The 16,843-nt window shown below is 41.5% G+C and overlaps 1 protein-coding gene across 16 annotated transcripts in view; it reads right to left on the reverse strand.

The window, feature by feature from the left end:
• Positions 1–16,843, reverse strand: part of ERBB4 (erb-b2 receptor tyrosine kinase 4) — a 580,719-nt gene that overhangs the window by 22,581 nt on the left and 541,295 nt on the right. For all 16 annotated transcript variants that reach the window (XM_080600555.1, XM_080600553.1, XM_080600542.1 and 13 more), the window contains 5 exons: positions 15,884–16,039; positions 13,108–13,183; positions 11,047–11,193; positions 8,233–8,330; positions 5,768–5,938 (listed from right to left, as the gene is read on the reverse strand). In XM_080600555.1, the coding sequence (XP_080456681.1) occupies positions 5,768–5,938; positions 8,233–8,330; positions 11,047–11,193; positions 13,108–13,183; positions 15,884–16,039 (648 nt within the window). The remainder of the gene's footprint in view (positions 1–5,767; positions 5,939–8,232; positions 8,331–11,046; positions 11,194–13,107; positions 13,184–15,883; positions 16,040–16,843) is intronic.

Consider the following 16,843-nt stretch of genomic DNA (forward strand, 5'->3'; position numbering starts at 1 on the left):
TGAAGCATGAAATCTAAGGAAAGATTTGGTTATTATTTGGGGGAAGATATTGCAGAAGCAGAGGGATGGCAAATGACACAAACAAACCTAATAAAAAGGAAACATCAGTGGTATTCTGCCCTAACACCAAACGTACAAATGATGCTATCCTACTCAGCCCCGTAGGCAGAAGAGATTTCTGGTAACTGGCAGTTCCTTAATCTAGCACAAAAAAGGTGTGTGGTGGACAGCATTGGGATCCAAACCCTGCTTAAGTCCATGTTAAATGCCTACAGAGACTCTTCTAAACTGTGATGTATTTTCCATCCCAAATGATACAATCAAGATAATCTTTTGGGAAGACAAATTGCACCTCAAAGAGCATTTCTGCACTTGAAGTAGAAATTGGGAGACGAGTCCCTGGCTGATTTTATGCCAGGAGGCTAGACAAAATACTTGTACACCCCCATCTAGCGTTGATACCTCTTGACACAAATTATCTATTGACTTTGGGATGAAGTAGTTTTACTGCTATCAGCCCCACACAGCCAGGATATGTCTGGAGAAAAAGTCCACTCAAGAGCAGGGTCAATTAACTGCCTTTTCTTACAGGAAAAGAAGTGAGGACCAAGAAGACAGTGATTGCTACACCAAAGCCCTGGGCACAAGGAGAATCACAAACAAATCATGACTCCCTCATGAATTCCTCTTTGCCAAGAGAAAAGGATGCTAGCTTTCCCCACCAGCAAGGCCAGTACCCCTCATACAAGCTCACCTGTGCTGGCACACTGGGAAGTGCCCTTCCAAATCCTGACTGCTCTCCAAAATCCCTCCTTCCAGCACCAACTGAGGAGAGTGGTGCTTACAGACCCCACCTGCTGGATTTCAGTCTGTAAGGGAGGTCATTATTAGACCTCAGATCTGATCTTCTACCACTGAAGCACTACAGGTACCTAAGAAATTCAGCCCTGCTACTTAAGAGCCTAATTAAAGTCACTGAATTGCGGCAGCCATCTCGTTGGGTGAACAGTCCCTGTTGTCCGTGATAAGCTTTGGAAGGGAAGATGCCACACCAACATGAAATGCATCTAAAAATCACTAACAGCCTTCTCCTTTATAATTCTGTAATTTGGAAATGGCTACTTTTCAAATTCAGAAACCAGATCAAATTAATCCTAAAGGTAACTCCTTGCCCAGTTTCTCTCTGGAATGATCTTTTTATATACAGACACGTACAGATGTTCAGCCATGAGACATTCCCAGCCCTAGAGCTCTGCCAGGACTTCTGGGGTGGCATACCAGACACTACTCAGAGAACTAAAAGCTGGCTTTTGGCATACCAGACCCTGCTGTAGCCAAGCAGAACAGTCTCCCTGGACATATGAATTAGACCCCTCTCCTAAAAAACTAGCTTGATACTTAATTGCAGGGTTGGCAGACATTCCATGATATACAGCGAATGAAGTAAAATTACAGAGACAGCATCAGTGAGTAACAAACAGTATAAACGTTTTTCAGGAGGAATTTGCCAAGGATTTAGAGCAAAAAGCACCACTGGGTACACAGAGTGCTTTCTGTATTAGTATTATCTCTGTGCACACAGGACAGTACTTGTTACAAATACCTGAATGAATCATCTAATGGCTGTGAATGTAGGACACTCAAACACTAACTGGGGTACCGTGCTCCTGGAAACACTGCTGAGGATTCAGTTTATCTCTCAGAAGCACAGACCTTCTAAAACTCCATGTTTCTAGAATATCTCTAGACAACGGAAAATAAAAGCTGGAAAAAGCCAAAGAGCTGAAATTGCAACTGAAGACTTCAGATGCCATGAAAGAATTCAATTTAGCTTAGGATGCTAATTTTTATTTCAAAACTGCATCAGTCTTGAGATGGACTTTGTAACACAGGGCACTATTATGGGCTTAGAGTGTGGGCAAGCTTCTGCTCCCGGCAGCCGAGGTCCTAAAGAAATGCTGGTACGAAGCCAGTCTGGGTGTGATGCAAGTGCTGAAGCTGTGCCTGCGCCTTGCACCTTCAGTACAACTCTGTAATCCCTGGAGGAAGAAGGATGTGGCACTCCCTGTGGAGCTGGAAACTTGCCACGAGGTTTCCCTCCTTCCAGCCCTCTTTCTGTGAGCAGCAGCTCTGTGCTACCGATTCACATCCAAATAGCTCTCACATGGGAGGGAACAGGCACATGCTGCTTTATGCATCCAACCAGTGCTTTATGCTCAACCAGCGGCGCCTCTCCCAGGCAAAAGCTGCAAGGATTTAGGACTGAGATCAACCCAGAGAAACTTCAGCACTTTCTTTAGAAAGTAAATGCCCTTTCTCAGGCCTTTGGAGCCTAAGAGTGGGGAGGCTTATCATCTCACTGCTTTCTCACTGCAAACTTCTGTCCCCAGCCTGTGGTCCTGTAATGTTTGAGTACAGCCGTCAGAGGAGTACAACACCCTGCCACCATATAACCTGCTTCCCCTTCACTAAAATGACAGTCAGAACAACTAAGACGTGAAATGCAGTATCTTTCAAGCTTCTCATCTCTGAAAATGACAAGAAGATTATGTAGCTCTTTGCGTGTTTTACTTCACCACATTGCCTGGCAATCTCCCCATAAAATTGAATTTGCCAGACGCAGTGAACACAAACTACCTAAGCTGTATCAATTCATTTGGCATTTATGGCTGCAGCGATACCATAATGAGTTTGTGTAATATTAACGTTCACTATACCAAACAAGCACGAATTGCAAACTATCCAAAAGAAACACAAAGAAAGACATAATCAGGCAACTGCAGGTGGAGAGATCTGCCTGCACATCAATTCTGTGTGATTCTTATCGCTGACATTCCCTGGTACTGCACTATATACAGTAAGTGCACAGTTGCCTTATAGGAGCTACTGGATATTTTGTTTCAAACCAACACTAATCTTCACAGGAAGAACAGTTAACACACCAAGAACCTGAGTGTTTTCGAAAAACACAAAGGCACTTAGCTTTCTGTACAGAGAGAACACAAATGTACTACATCCAGAAAACAACAACAACAAACTTCCAGCAAAGGAAACCAGGAATGCAAAGATTCTGTGGGGCTTTGATGCAGCCCCAAGCCCCTCCAGCAACTTTGTGCTGTGGCCTTCCTGCAGTCTGGAAGTGCATGCCTGTGTGGCAGTACTAGCAGTGCATTCAGGAGATGCAGGGCTGTTAGCAAATAAAACTGAGACTTATACTAATGCAAGACACTGGACCAGCCCCTCTATATTATAAAGGTTAATATTGTTACAGGTCAGAAGTCAGTCTGCAGCCACTCCAGCAAGTGCTATTATAAATCAGCTGGGAATTCAGTGGCAACTTCTTTGCCCATCTGTTCTTTCTGCCTTAAAAATTACCCCTCCGTAAGGAGGCTTCTGCAAAGAAGAAAAACACTACAAAGCTGGAGGGGGTGCAGAGCCACAGAGCTGAGTGTGAGCCTCCTGTGCCCCAGCTGCCCTCTGTGAGTTAGAAAACCTTGCTCAGAATCTGGAAACTTTTGGCAAAGGGTAATTCCAGATTCGTTTAAGTGTTAGATTGTCATATGATTCCAGAGAAAAATTCCCAGCAGTAGGAGTTGCTGAAAGCAGGATACAGAGTTGCTATTGTCATTAAACTGAACTGCAAAGCAAAGCTCCCATTGACTAAGTGGGAGCAGATCACAGTCTCAAACCAAGACGGGAAATTGCGAGCTGCAGAGAAGAGACATCACATCAAGAACGTGATGGAGCCTCTCTGTGTGACAAAATGAAGGCCTGGGGTCTCCTTCTGCAGTTCTGCTGACTTCAGGGGGATTACATGTGCAAGCAGTGTGGCTGCAGGTGGGGCAGAGGCTGTGAGAAAGTTATTTAAATTTTCGCACAGTAATAGTAATACATTTCTGGGTTTGCTTGCCATGAATTTCTCAGTGGGAGTGTTGGCTACCCTATGTTGGTCTAAGTGTTGGTGTACTCTGCTGTGTAAAACAAAGTTACAGTGATTTACAGCAGTGCACAAGTGAGCAACTTTTGAAGGTAACTATTGTCATTTCCTCCTTTTCTCAGAAGCTGGCAGCAAAGGAAACAGAACCTCTCCAGAGACAGCTGAAGTAAAACTAACTTATTTCAGATCAGCGTCAGCCCTAAAAACTCTCGTTGCAATAAAGGGGAAGTTTCTTGTTTGTTGCTAAATCATGCATCATTCACCTCTGCACTGCTGTCTAGTGAGGCAGGAAAACCACTGGGTGAATCCAGCTTAGCCATTGGGACTACAACCCAGCCTCTTCCAAACACTTCTCAAGTCTCCTTGCCTTTAAAAACAGTAGCAATTTCCTTATGAATTTATCGGATATTGTTTAAGGTTAGGTTTTGTCTTCCTTATTCCAGAATAATTTACTCAGGAGAGGTGAAAGAGCATCATGCAGAGTACAGTCAGGACATGAATACTGACCTGGTTCCAGAGCTCTTTGCTCCATCACTTACCTCCTCCCTGCCACACGTGGTGTAATCAATGCATGGAATCACAGAATGGTTTGAGCTGGATTCAGACCAGCGTGTGAATTTGGGACTATCTATACTATGGAGAAATGTTTGATAGAATTCTAACCCATATGGAATAAATACGAGCATTTCAATGAGACTGCACTTAGTGTTTCAAAATGGGACTTTCCACTAAAAGCAGAGTGGAGAGAAAAATCCAACCCAACAAGGGAAGTCCCTAATTACTGAATACATCTGATGCTTGTGCAAATGTCCTTGCATCAGCAATGACATTTCACCATTTCTTAGTTTTGTGAGAAGGGGGGGCATCTGCTAACTATAAACTATCAAAAGGCCAGAGCCAAATGCAGCACTGGGCAGAGGTCAGAGCTGCAGACAGGAAACTCCAGAGTGAAAAGGAATTCAGGAAACCTGCACTCAGGTCCCACATACAGCAGGGCTCCTCTCATGCTGTGGCATTTACAGCAGAATTAATTTCACCAGACCTCGTGCACCAGGTCTGAGACTGCTCTGGAGCTGTCAGCAGTCAGTGGATAGAGAGAGACACCTCGAAAATGTGACTTATCCCACTGTAAATATCCAAAGTGGGCAGCAATCATCACCCCCTGGATGTTCAGGTGAAGAGCTTAGATTGTATCTCTATCTTTTTGATGGTTACAGTTAAGCGAGCTGAATTCCACCTGAATCCTCTCTGTGCCTCAGTTGTCCCTGTAAAATGGGCATCATATCCTTCCCTAACAGGAATGTTACAAAGATCATCATGCCAAAATCTCTGATATGCTCAGCCAAAACCCATGCTTGTGAAGGCGGGCCCTGAAAGCATCACATATAAACAGGGAAAGGGGCTGGGTCTGAAATCTGGCTTGAGACACAAAAGCAGCATTATCTGTATATTCCAGCTGCCCTCAGTTACATCAGTGCCAACCCTGTCAAGACGAAAGGATTGCAGGGACAGAGAATGAGAGCTATGTACTTCCTGGCCAGGATGGTACACAACTGAGAAACAACACTGCCTGACTTCACAAGCTTCAGCTGTGCTTTCAAGACAGGCAGTTCAAGTCGAGCCTTTGTTCACTCAAGGCTGAGCTATTAATTCAAAATTCACTTGGGCACAATGAACAGGGAACCCAGTGACAACATTTTTATAGTCACTCTCCTTACAATGGAAGCTTGTAATTCCCAAGGCAACTCTCACCTGTGTTTGATTAGTGTACTTAAATCTCCACCCGTGCTTTTATAATAAGCAGTATTTTCCGTCAGAGCTTGCTCTTACCCTGTTGGAATCAATTCTTGTCCTGGAAGTGTAGATGGGAGGAGGGATATTGAAGGCTTGAGGAACAAGATACTCTTCAGCATCCATCATATCTTCCAGGTCTTCTTCATCAAGAAGGTTTTGAAAGAACTTACTGTCATTTGGACTTGGTAGTTTCATACGATCATCTCCCTGAATAGGTTGTATGGAGAGAGGAAAACAGCAAAGAGATGGATTAATTTCCCAACAGGGAACTTAGGCCTTCTTCATGCCCTAGCAGCCAGGCTGCAGGGACCGCACATGCTGTTTTGTTTATTCTAAAGCACCACATCCACATCATTTGATTTTTTTACTGGGAGTATGATGACAGAAAGGGAATAACTGCATAAATCAAGCAAAGCCTTTTTTTTTTTTTTTGGCATTCTTGTGACTGAGCTTTTGTTCTTTCTTCCTTTTCCCATACAAGCTCAGTTTCTGACCCAAATTCTGTCAAGGTCTGTTGTATTTTGTGAAATATCTCAGCTATTTAGGCTTACATGTTGGGGAAAATAACATGGCAACTGCTGTGTTTGGATGTTTGCTTTATTTTCATTTGTATTTTTAGGGACTCGGTGGGCTAAATTTCCCTCTCATCCATATGGAAAGTTCTGCGGAATGTAACAGAGCTGAAAGCAATAAAAATCAAACTGGGTAACAACAGCAGCAACAATGATAAGTATTTTTTATTGAAACGGCATCTACAAGCCAGAGAGGCAGATCATGGCTGTGCTTTGCTCAGTGCCAAAAACTATCAGAAAAGGCAGCTCATGCCCTAAACGCCTAACTGCCCATAGAAATGATACTAAATTTAACTGCATGGATCAAGAGTGGCCTCCCCCTCACGAATTACTCTACCACATGTGAATTCAGCAAGGAATCATGGCTGCACTACAGCGTTCATACAGACCTGTTTAAAAGCTCAACAGCAAGCTCATCGTTCTTGATGGCCTCTGGAGGGAAGGGGGAATCATAATGGCAGAGATACCAGCGCAACAGAGTTACCCTGGTTTCTCTTCAGGATCTACATGGCCCATATTGTCCGCAAGGATCACTGGAGAAGCTTAACGGGAAGGAATACCCACTAGACTATATGTAGTTGTAACAAGGGAGGGAAGGGCAGGGGAAAGGAAGGCGGGGAAAAGAGATTTTGAATGGGGAAACATGTCCTATCTAATTAAGTATTTAATCAGACTGATTTTTTTTCAGAGTCACTCATAACAGCTGAACCTACGATTTAACACAGTGGGGAATTCCACAGGAGAAATAAAGCACCGTAATTCTTCTTGACCAGCATTTTACTTTTCAAATTTATTTTATTTCTCCTCAAGTTGCAGGAGAGTAGCATATGTTGGCACTGTGCAATAATACACCTTTAGCAGGCTAGCATGCCTACACAGTGAAATGAAACGCTGTGTGATGAGACTACCACTAGTCCCAGAAACAGTCAGGAGGCATGGAAGCGGCAGCCTGTACTTCTGGAGAATCTTCAGCTAGGAAATCTTACCTCAGTGTGAAGCTAAGAACCAGCTGGACTTATCCCCACACTGTACTCCATGATGTGGAGGCGATGTGAGTGTAAGAGTACCCGTGTCAAACTGATTTCACGCTTTGGTTTCTGGTGTTCCAACATCACCCTGCTTCTTTTAGTTTTACTTTACTTCCATTCGCACTGCTCACACACTAGGACTAACCAAGGACTTTACCAAATGGTCAGATTCATTTCCCATGGCTTGAGATTGAGATGTAATAAACACATAACTCTAGGTTTCTGCAGGGTGTGGGAGCAAAAGAAAAGTCTACACATGCCTGTGTGCAGGGTGTACATGGTTGTAGCTAGATTAGTCAACAGATGTGTCTGTGCTGGTATTGACACTGTCACAAGTGTGGTTTCATGTGATGAAGCATGTTGGTGTGTATCATACAGCCTGTGAAGCACTACAAGCTGCACAGAGCCTACACAGCCTCTCCAGCATGAGGCACCCATATGACACAACTCCCTGCCTTCTGAGAAACCTTTATGTTTAGGCTATGCAAAAAAAAAAACCCACAATCTCAACAGCGCAGGGAAGTTTCTTTTCAGGGTAATCCCCTGAAATTTAGCCTAAGCAACTGCACAACCAAGCAAGTCCTTGCTCTAAAGTAAGTCCACTGATGGATAATTTTTTTCTCCCAATTTCATGAGAGAATGCAAACTACTCAGCAGCTTGCAAAGACAGAGCTCGTGTATGTGCTCACAAACACAGACTTAGGAAGTGAACTTCAGGTGTTTCTCCTAACTTCTGAGATACCAACACTGGCTATTCTACTTTACTACTGTATAGTACTACAGTCACTGTGTTTGATTTAAGTTCAAGAGCATTCTGAACTCCCAAGATTCAAAGGCAATCCCCTTAATAATCTGGTTTGATAGGCAGAATTCTTTTCTCTTTTCCCCGAATGTTGCTTACCTGAATTACCAGGTACCTTTGAGGGTCTCGAGCCATTCTAGAGAATTCAGCAGCCAGCTCCTTGAATTTAGGCCGACTGTCAGCATCGATCATCCAGCCTGGGGACAGATCAAAGACAACAAAGTAAGTGGTTACTTGTCAAGGAAAAAAAAGCATTAAGTTTTTAAAAATGCACAAGTTTGAAGTGAAATGATGTCCTTGATAGTTCTTGCCTAGAGAAAAGATGCAATAAAGAGTCCAGGAAAACCGGAAGGGCGGAACTCTATGATGCCTCTAAAATGGAAAACATCTGGTCCCAGCCAGAGGACACTGGATGTTCCACACTGCAAGGGTTTCTTAATTTGCTCTGAGTTCCTGTTCCCCATCCCCAAAATAGAGTCCGTAACATGGCCTTGTAATTTTCTGTTTTTGCCCGTTTAGATGGCAATTCTGACCATCTTACATTATGGATCTGCCCAACCTCAAATATAATTAATCCCCGATCTCATCTGAGCCTAGTGGGTTTATTACAAAGTTACTGCTAAACATATTTCTTTGAACTACTGTTCCACAGTGGTTTACATTACAAAGAGCTGTTTGACAGTTCTATAGGATGACTGACTTCCCATCCTGCCTTTCAGTTAATTCTGCATTCATGTATCTGCATCATTAACACAGATCTCACACAAGGCATTAGAAGCTATTTTAATTGTGCATGGGTGATTCTTTGGTCCTTCGTTCTCCCAGAAACATTCATTAAGAACAACAGTTCTCAATCTCTTCAAGTGTTTTCTCCAAAACAAGCAAGTAGCATAGGCAGTCACTACTACCAACTAGTTTATCTCAGCATCAGCTTTTTCTAAGGGAAAATTCTCTCAGCAACTCCCCAAGAACACGTTCTCATTTGTCAGGGAGGCAAAATGAAGCAGGCCTTATCTCCTTCATAGCCTTTAACTGAAGAAGTGACCAAAGCAACAACAACAACAAAAGGTATTATAAAGAACTCCACACATGCATTACAGGACTAAGCCTGTACATCTAGCTGGGACTTTCCATCTTCCAGAACAGTCAGTCTGCTAGGACTTCCTTTTGTTCTCTGAGAATAACCTCATACTCATTAGAAATCCTACCAGCTTCGATATATTTGCACTTGACCAACATGAACCCCTTGTACTGTTCTGGTGATTTCCCTACCTGCATGCACTTGTGTTAAAAGGTCTGTGATAATTCAAGCACCTTTCCTCTCTGTTTCCCAGATCTGCCTGAACATGTTGAGACTGCTAATTGTTGTATGCATGGTTCTGCAACATTTATTCGTAAGTAACAGGAGAGTACTGGTGTACTAGTCTCCATCCTGAAGTCACCAAGATATGGTTTAATTGTCTGGCTTCTTTAGTAAGACTCACAGAATTGTCTTTAGGGTAGGAATGTAATATGAAGGAGAACTGATCTATTAACTAATACAAACAACTCTTTTCTAAGTAACATTGGTGGTTACCAAATGCCTTCTGTCCTCGTATCAGTATGTAACAGTTATGGATAGCTGATGTAGAAAAGAAAATCCCTCTCTACCTCCCTATCACAACTACCTGGCTGTTGGAACCCAAGGGGGTTGGCAGGCACCAGGCAGTGCTGGTGATTCAAATCTTGCCCATTTTTGGTATGCAGAGCCTGACTTACATTAAGCCACACTGAAAATTCCCCCACAGTACCCTACTTAAGTGTTTGATGGAGTCACGTTCTTCACCAGTCTTTGAACTATCCTGAGAACAGTCCTTTATAGGATACGGGCAGTTCTTTACTGTCGTAAATTTCGACGTGTCCAAAACTGAACCAGCCCATACACTATAGATGAGGTGTTCAAATTCTTCACCACTACTAAGCTGCGCAGAGCTCAATACTTTACCAAAGGGTTGGGGTAGGAAAAGAAGAGATGAAATTCTGCACATTCCAAATGCAAACTCCTGAATTAGAGAGGGTGTTCACACTACCAGCTTCATGAACTGCTAGCAACTCTAGCTGTATTCAGAAAAAGCTTATTTACCTCTGTTAGTGTTATTTTCTTTGTGTTTTTGTGTACAAGGCAAAAGGGAAAGGTCCATAGAAGATGGATGAGATAGCTGTATGTTAATCTCACTTAAATTAAGTCAGAAACACCAGAGAGATGTCCCTAATTCTTTTTAAATTAGAAGCATAGCCTTGGAGAATATAGTCACTAGTGTAGGTATCTTGAAGATAAAAAGGGTAGGAAGAAACCAACTACAAGTTGTTTTCCTTTTTTGCTGAAGTAAAAATATCCATAAATTTTTATATTGGACTAAGAATGAAAAATCTCCTTTCTGTATTATTCCTTATATTAATTTTGCTTTTTATTATTACTATTACAATCATCAATCCTTTACTAACAATAAAACATTCACGCTTTCTTTCCTCGATATTTGGAACTAGCATTTCTCCTCCCAACCTCCACTGGCTTAGTATCCATGTACCATAATTATGTTTAATACTATCTTTTTTAACATCAAAATCAATTGTCATGGAAATGACAAGGGTTTACAATAACAATGACACAATTTTGACTTCACAGCAAGAATTTGAGATAGCATCTGACAGTAATAAGAAGCTAACTCAACCCTTCACGGCTGAATTCTTATATTTTGCAACTGCAAAAAATGTGTACACAGTATTTAAATGGAATTTACAGTATCTTGGGAAGCTTTTGTTTTGAAACAGCTTGCACTATTACCCAGCACTGTCAGAGAATAAAGATGCAAATATTCTAAAAGAGGATTTCTCTCACACTGAACATGGATATTAAAAACTACAATTACTTACATTTCACCATCACCATATAAACATCAATAGTGCAGATTGGAGGCTGGGGCAACCGCTCTCCCTTCTCCAAGAGGTCAGGGATCTCTCGAGTCGGGATCCCATCGTATGGCTTTCCACCAAAGGTCATAAGCTCCCAGATAGTGACTCCTAGACGGAAAAGAAGAATGTTAATATTTGAAGTCATACTACTTAGATTGCTACCCAATTTCTTACAGGTTGGTATTGTGGCCCAGTTCTGGACTGCAATCTCTTCATTACCAGGGCCTGTGAAAATACTCAAATTTGGTTTGCCATTTAACAAGCACCAGAAAATGGTGAAATGGAACTTACTGTTAAGCTACAAAAGCAACTTCCCTCATTTTTATTGGCATAAGAAGCAGCATGATAGATCTGAAGCACAACAGAAAGGTCTAAGACAAATAAACACTGGGAAAGTAAATGGATGCAATATTAAAAGAATGTATCTTGCTCTTTTATCATATCAAAAAGGCAAATGAATAGCTGATGTACTCTGTTATTCTAAAGGGAAAAAACGAAGATGTTCCCTAACTCAGAGCATCAATTTCTCACAAAGGTACAGCACTGAATAGTGTTATGTCATTGTCTTTGCCTTTTAAGTCATTCACAGCCACTTGTATTATTATTTTTCCTTAAAACACCTTATGGATTTGAGTTATGATACTGCTGTGCTTCAAAACCAAGATTCTCTTTTTGAATAGCCATAGGATTGGTTTTGGCATCAGAGCTGGAAATAAAGGTCATATATCATAAGCAACAATTTGTCACCAAACAAAATCTTCAATATTGAAAATGCTTCTTTCACACCGGTTTCTTTGGTTTTGTTCTTATTTTATTGCAAAGGTCATTTAAAACATGCCTCCAGATCAGTAGCCATATTTTGACAGCTGTCATACTAACATGAAAAGCAGTGGGCAAAAATACATTATGTATAAAACACGTATTTAGTTTACCCTCATTCACCTCTTTGCTGATGTTCAATAACTGTAACTTGTCAAGTCTTTTTGGTTTTGTCCTTTCTGATTATAGATATTCTAGGCTTCCTGCATTTAAAATGAATTTCATAAACGGAGGCATATTTTTTCTTAAGTGATACAGGTAGGGCAGAATTTGAGTAGAAAGAGCAGCTTTACATGATCAATTTAATTCTCATATTTTTCTTATCTGAATAGAAGAGGGCAGCTACTCAGTCACAGCAAACAGTGTCTTTTGCTGCTACCCACAGGTAGAAGTGAGTAATGAATAGAGTTGCATGGCTTTTTGTTTCAAAATGATATGGCAACAAGAAATGCAAATAGGCGTCTGTAAGCCCTAGATACATTCCACTTACAAATGTATATAAGATTTTGTTAGTAATACCTGTGTGAAATAAACAGGCAGAGAACTAAACATGTGGCATAGAAGTTCATCTGGATAACACCGTTTCCAACATTAAATGAACATCTCATTCTCAAAGGTTATTTTTTTGTGTGTGGAGTTCACATGAACTGACCTGACTAACCAATTCTGAAGTTATCTGTGAAATTAAACCCATGCGTGTTTTAGTTAGCTTGAAGAGACTGTCTCTTTCTCTTCTTTCTCTTGCTATATTTGCTCTGTATTATGGCAAATTCCCTTTTATCTGACTGTAGGTACAGAAATTCCCATAAGTCTGAAAATATTTTTTTGACATTCATGACTTTTATAGTTAAGATTTTCAAAGGACTGCTGGAAATTATGACCCGCAGCTGTATTTTTATGAATCTGTGGCTAAGCTGAAAGAAGCCTTCTTCTGTCATAATAATCATCCAAATTTCTACCTGACCAGACCTTACAGCAGTCATCCGTACTTTTTGTGAGCAGGGAAGTAAGGTAGGAGACAAGTAACAATTGCTGTTTAGAGTTACACATTATTTTAAAAAAAAAAAAAAAAAAAGTAAAAACTACTAGAATTAACTCCTCTCTCCTTTCTGAAAGAAAAAGGGCTATCTGTAACAGAGTAACACAACTTGGTTTAACACTTTACAAGATACACTTATTTAAACTAATCATATGAAGATTTACCGTAGCTCCAAACATCGCTCTGATGGGTAAATTTCCTGTAGTGTATACACTCCAGAGCCATCCACTTAATTGGCATCTAAGAAAAGACAAGAAAAATGCAAGCTTAGAAATACAATATTAAAACAATAAAGCTGGATCGTGTATGTACGTAACAGCTTCCTCCCCGTTTTCTCTTTCAAGTGCAAGCTTAGAGAAAAAACAGCACTACCCCACATCAGAGGAAGTGGTTGTCCCTGGGCTCTAGAATGGACTTTGACTCAGCGAACATACACAGGTGAGAAATGCAAACCAGTTACCTGCAGAACTTTTCATACCATCTGAATTTCATTGATTCAGTTACAGGAGAACAACTCGCTTTTTCATCATGCCTGTGTAAAGTTGGGACCTATGTAAAAATTCCATCCAATCCCCTTAAAAAGTGCAGCAGAAGGTAGAACACAGAAGCTCTTCTGCCCAACAGTTTGCAAAACCTGGCTCTGCTATCTTGATTGCTCTCTAATGAGGCTAGTTAATAATGCAACGTCCATAATACTTCACAGTCTACATAATCATCATCAGGGTAAACAGGCAATAGGGAGGATTTACTGTGCTTAATTTCTAACTTGTAATATTCATTAGGAACTTAGCCTTCCCAATTGTCTGTATCATTACTGCAGTGAGAACTGTTGCTCTAGAAAACAAGTCAGAAGTCCCAAGATAGCCTCTGGCTGTGAATCATCACTGGGGGAAGCTTCTCTCTTTCCTGATAGGAAAGGGTGTGTAGGCAAATGCAAAACTCGGTTTGGAATTAGGGTTCTCCCTCCGGAGTTTGTGTTAAAATGAAATTCCTGGTGTTTTCTATTTCTGAGCTGGGCCTTCGAGGCACAGTCTTGAAGTCCAGTAATTTCTAATAGACAGACACTTAAGTGAATCTTACCTGGCATGGACCTGTACTGGTCCCCTCTGATTTGGAGCTATGCAACATGTAGTGGAATAAATTGAAGAGAGATCTAACTGCATGCAAAATCTGAACAGATGGTGGGTGTAAAGGCAGAGGATGTGTCTTCTTTCAAACCCTTATGAAAACACCTTCCATGAAGTTGACTAATGAACATAACCTATACAGTTATGGCAAAAATAGCGCTCTATTAAATGGTGGCTTAGCACTTGCAAAGACAGTTCATCCTCCTCCACCAAGTTCCACAGAAGCGTACTGCTTTCATTCCCATTAAACATGGTTGGGTTGTTTCAGACTGGAACAACTGTTAGAAAAAGCAAAGCTGCATTGTTCATCACAGGATAACTCAGCCTGGAAGGGACCTCAGGAAGTCCTGAACCTCAGACTCAGAGCTGGGTCAGCAATGAGATCAGACCAAGTTACTCAGGGCTTTAGCCAGTCTAGTAGCAAAAATCTCCAAGGATGGAAACTGAGCCCATCTCTCTCAGCATGCTTACAATACAAAGTTAAACTGCAAGTGTCTTCTGGACCTAACAGCATATTTCTGTGGAACTGGGAAGTGACACATCTGATGTGTAAATCCAGCTCCAGAACTCCCAGCAGCATGACTGGCCTCACAAGTCCAAGACAGGATATAACAGCTGCCAGGGGACAGCTGGTTTGGAAGGACCAGCTCATTTTCTGTCATTCACTGCCTGATGGAGGCAAGAGACAGAGAGGAGGCAGAAGGGTTATTGAAGAGGGGATGAGAGAACTGAAAGCATCAGGGAAGAATGCCAGAACTCCACCTTCCTTGCCAGGAGGTCTCTTTACTGGGGGAAATGGGGAAGCACTGGTGACTCCTCTCAACCTCTCCTCATTGACTGAAATACTGATGTAACCCATGCAACAGCTGCCAGGGGCAGCAGCCACACAAATAATGCAGCAGCCCAGCCAGGAAAAAAGCACAAACTGGCAACAGCTGTTTTTCTCACACAAGGGCATAAATGAGCACAGAAAAACACAGAAAGTACATGGAAGGCAAAATGAACACTGGGGAAAAGGAACGACGGGAGAGGCAGAACCCCTTGGGATTTTGTGACAGGTTGATATGTTGAATTCCAAAATGTTGAGGGAGCAGCTGACATCAGTAAGCAACTTCAGCCTTCTGAAATTTATAATGTATTAATCTGAAAGCATTAAAGCTGGGGCAAGGCACTTATGGAAGTTCTGCTGTATGCAGAAAAGTAATATGGGAAAATATCTGGTTTCAAAATTATCCTGAGGAAAGCTTTTTAGTGGCCTGGCATCCAGCATGGTATTGCAGACTTGAACTTGGATGTGAGAAATAGCATCCACAGGCTCTTCCATGGTGACAGAAGGGGTGGCTCTTTGCTAAGCAGATGTAACTCTCGTATGCTACAAAAACAAGCATGGGCTGTGGCCTTCCTTTCTGTTTTCTGTAAAATAACCTGTCTGGGAACCTGGGACTGCAAGTTGTTGAGGTCCATACTGACCAGAGAAAGAGACTTGGCAGAAGTGCCCTAGAACATCAGTCACTCATTGAACTGACTTCAGAAGTCTTCAAGACAAGATACAAAATGGAACTTAAGAGCAAAAGCTAATTCAGAGTGTGGAAACTGTTCTGACAATTTTATTTCTGGACCTGGAGAAGTTCACTGAGGAAAAATGAGCAGCTTTCACTTGTACAGTTCACTGCCAGAAGACAGGGCTTTGCTAAGTCACTGTCAGACTTCCTTACAAAGATACAGTCTGCTAAAGATACACCATCCTAACAAGTAACTTCAGCAGATTTCTAACAGTGGGATATGTTTAATTCCAGACAAGGAAAATCCTCACCTTCCCTCCATCAGCATTATATTCCTTCTCATCCCCTTCCAGAAGTCTGGCCAGGCCAAAGTCAGTGATCTTCACGTGGTTTGGTGATTTCACCAAGACGTTACGGGCTGCCAAGTCCCGGTGCACAAGTCTCCTCTCTTCCAGGTACATCATTCCCTGAAGGACAAAGAGCAGTAAAATAATCTTACTTTTTTCTTTTTTTTTTTTTTAAAAGAATCTTGTAGGATCTGGTTCCTTTAATATTGTTCACAGTAATTAAGTAACAAACAGAAATTCAGCATTGCCCTTGCTCTGAGCAGGAGTTGGGATCACATGACTAGGTTCCTTCCAATTTGAACGATTTTATGGTAATTGCCAAAAACTAACAAAACAAAACAATCAAACAAAAACCAGCCACTGGTATCTTACTCAATCAAGTTTAAAACCTGGGAAGGTGAGACGAAGGAACTAAGTATTACAGTCCCTAGTTTTCAGACAGGAAATCTGAAGACCAGAAAGATTAAGTGACTTAGCCAAAGCCCCAGGGAAATTTGGCCAGACTAGGAAACAATCCCAGATCTTCTAAATTCCAGGCAAGCACCCTCAGTTCAAGACAAAGCTTCTTACCAAATGCTTTGAGCTGGACACAAATTTTCAGTACTCAAAGTGGATTATAAGGAAAACAATTTCTTATCCAAGGGTTGCAATCCACTTGCCTTTTTTACTTCCTTTAAATTTTGCATGTAGTAGTATGGTAAGTCACTAGATCAACAGATGTTTGGTTTTTCTTGTTTGTTTGTTTTGTTTTTTAAATGAGCATATACGTTCTGGTACAAGTACTTTTGTTAACAAGCCCATCCAGCTACTTGTACATGTAAGGAAATATGCCTGGCCTTAACCTTTTTCTTACTGTGATGAAAGACAAGCCACATACCGTCAGTATGGCACACAGTTGAACACCACAGCTTGGTCTTACTAATT

The sequence above is a fragment of the Anser brachyrhynchus genome, assembly GCF_964034855.1.
Source record: "Anser brachyrhynchus genome assembly, chromosome: 7".
Taxonomy (NCBI): Eukaryota; Metazoa; Chordata; class Aves; order Anseriformes; family Anatidae; genus Anser; species Anser brachyrhynchus.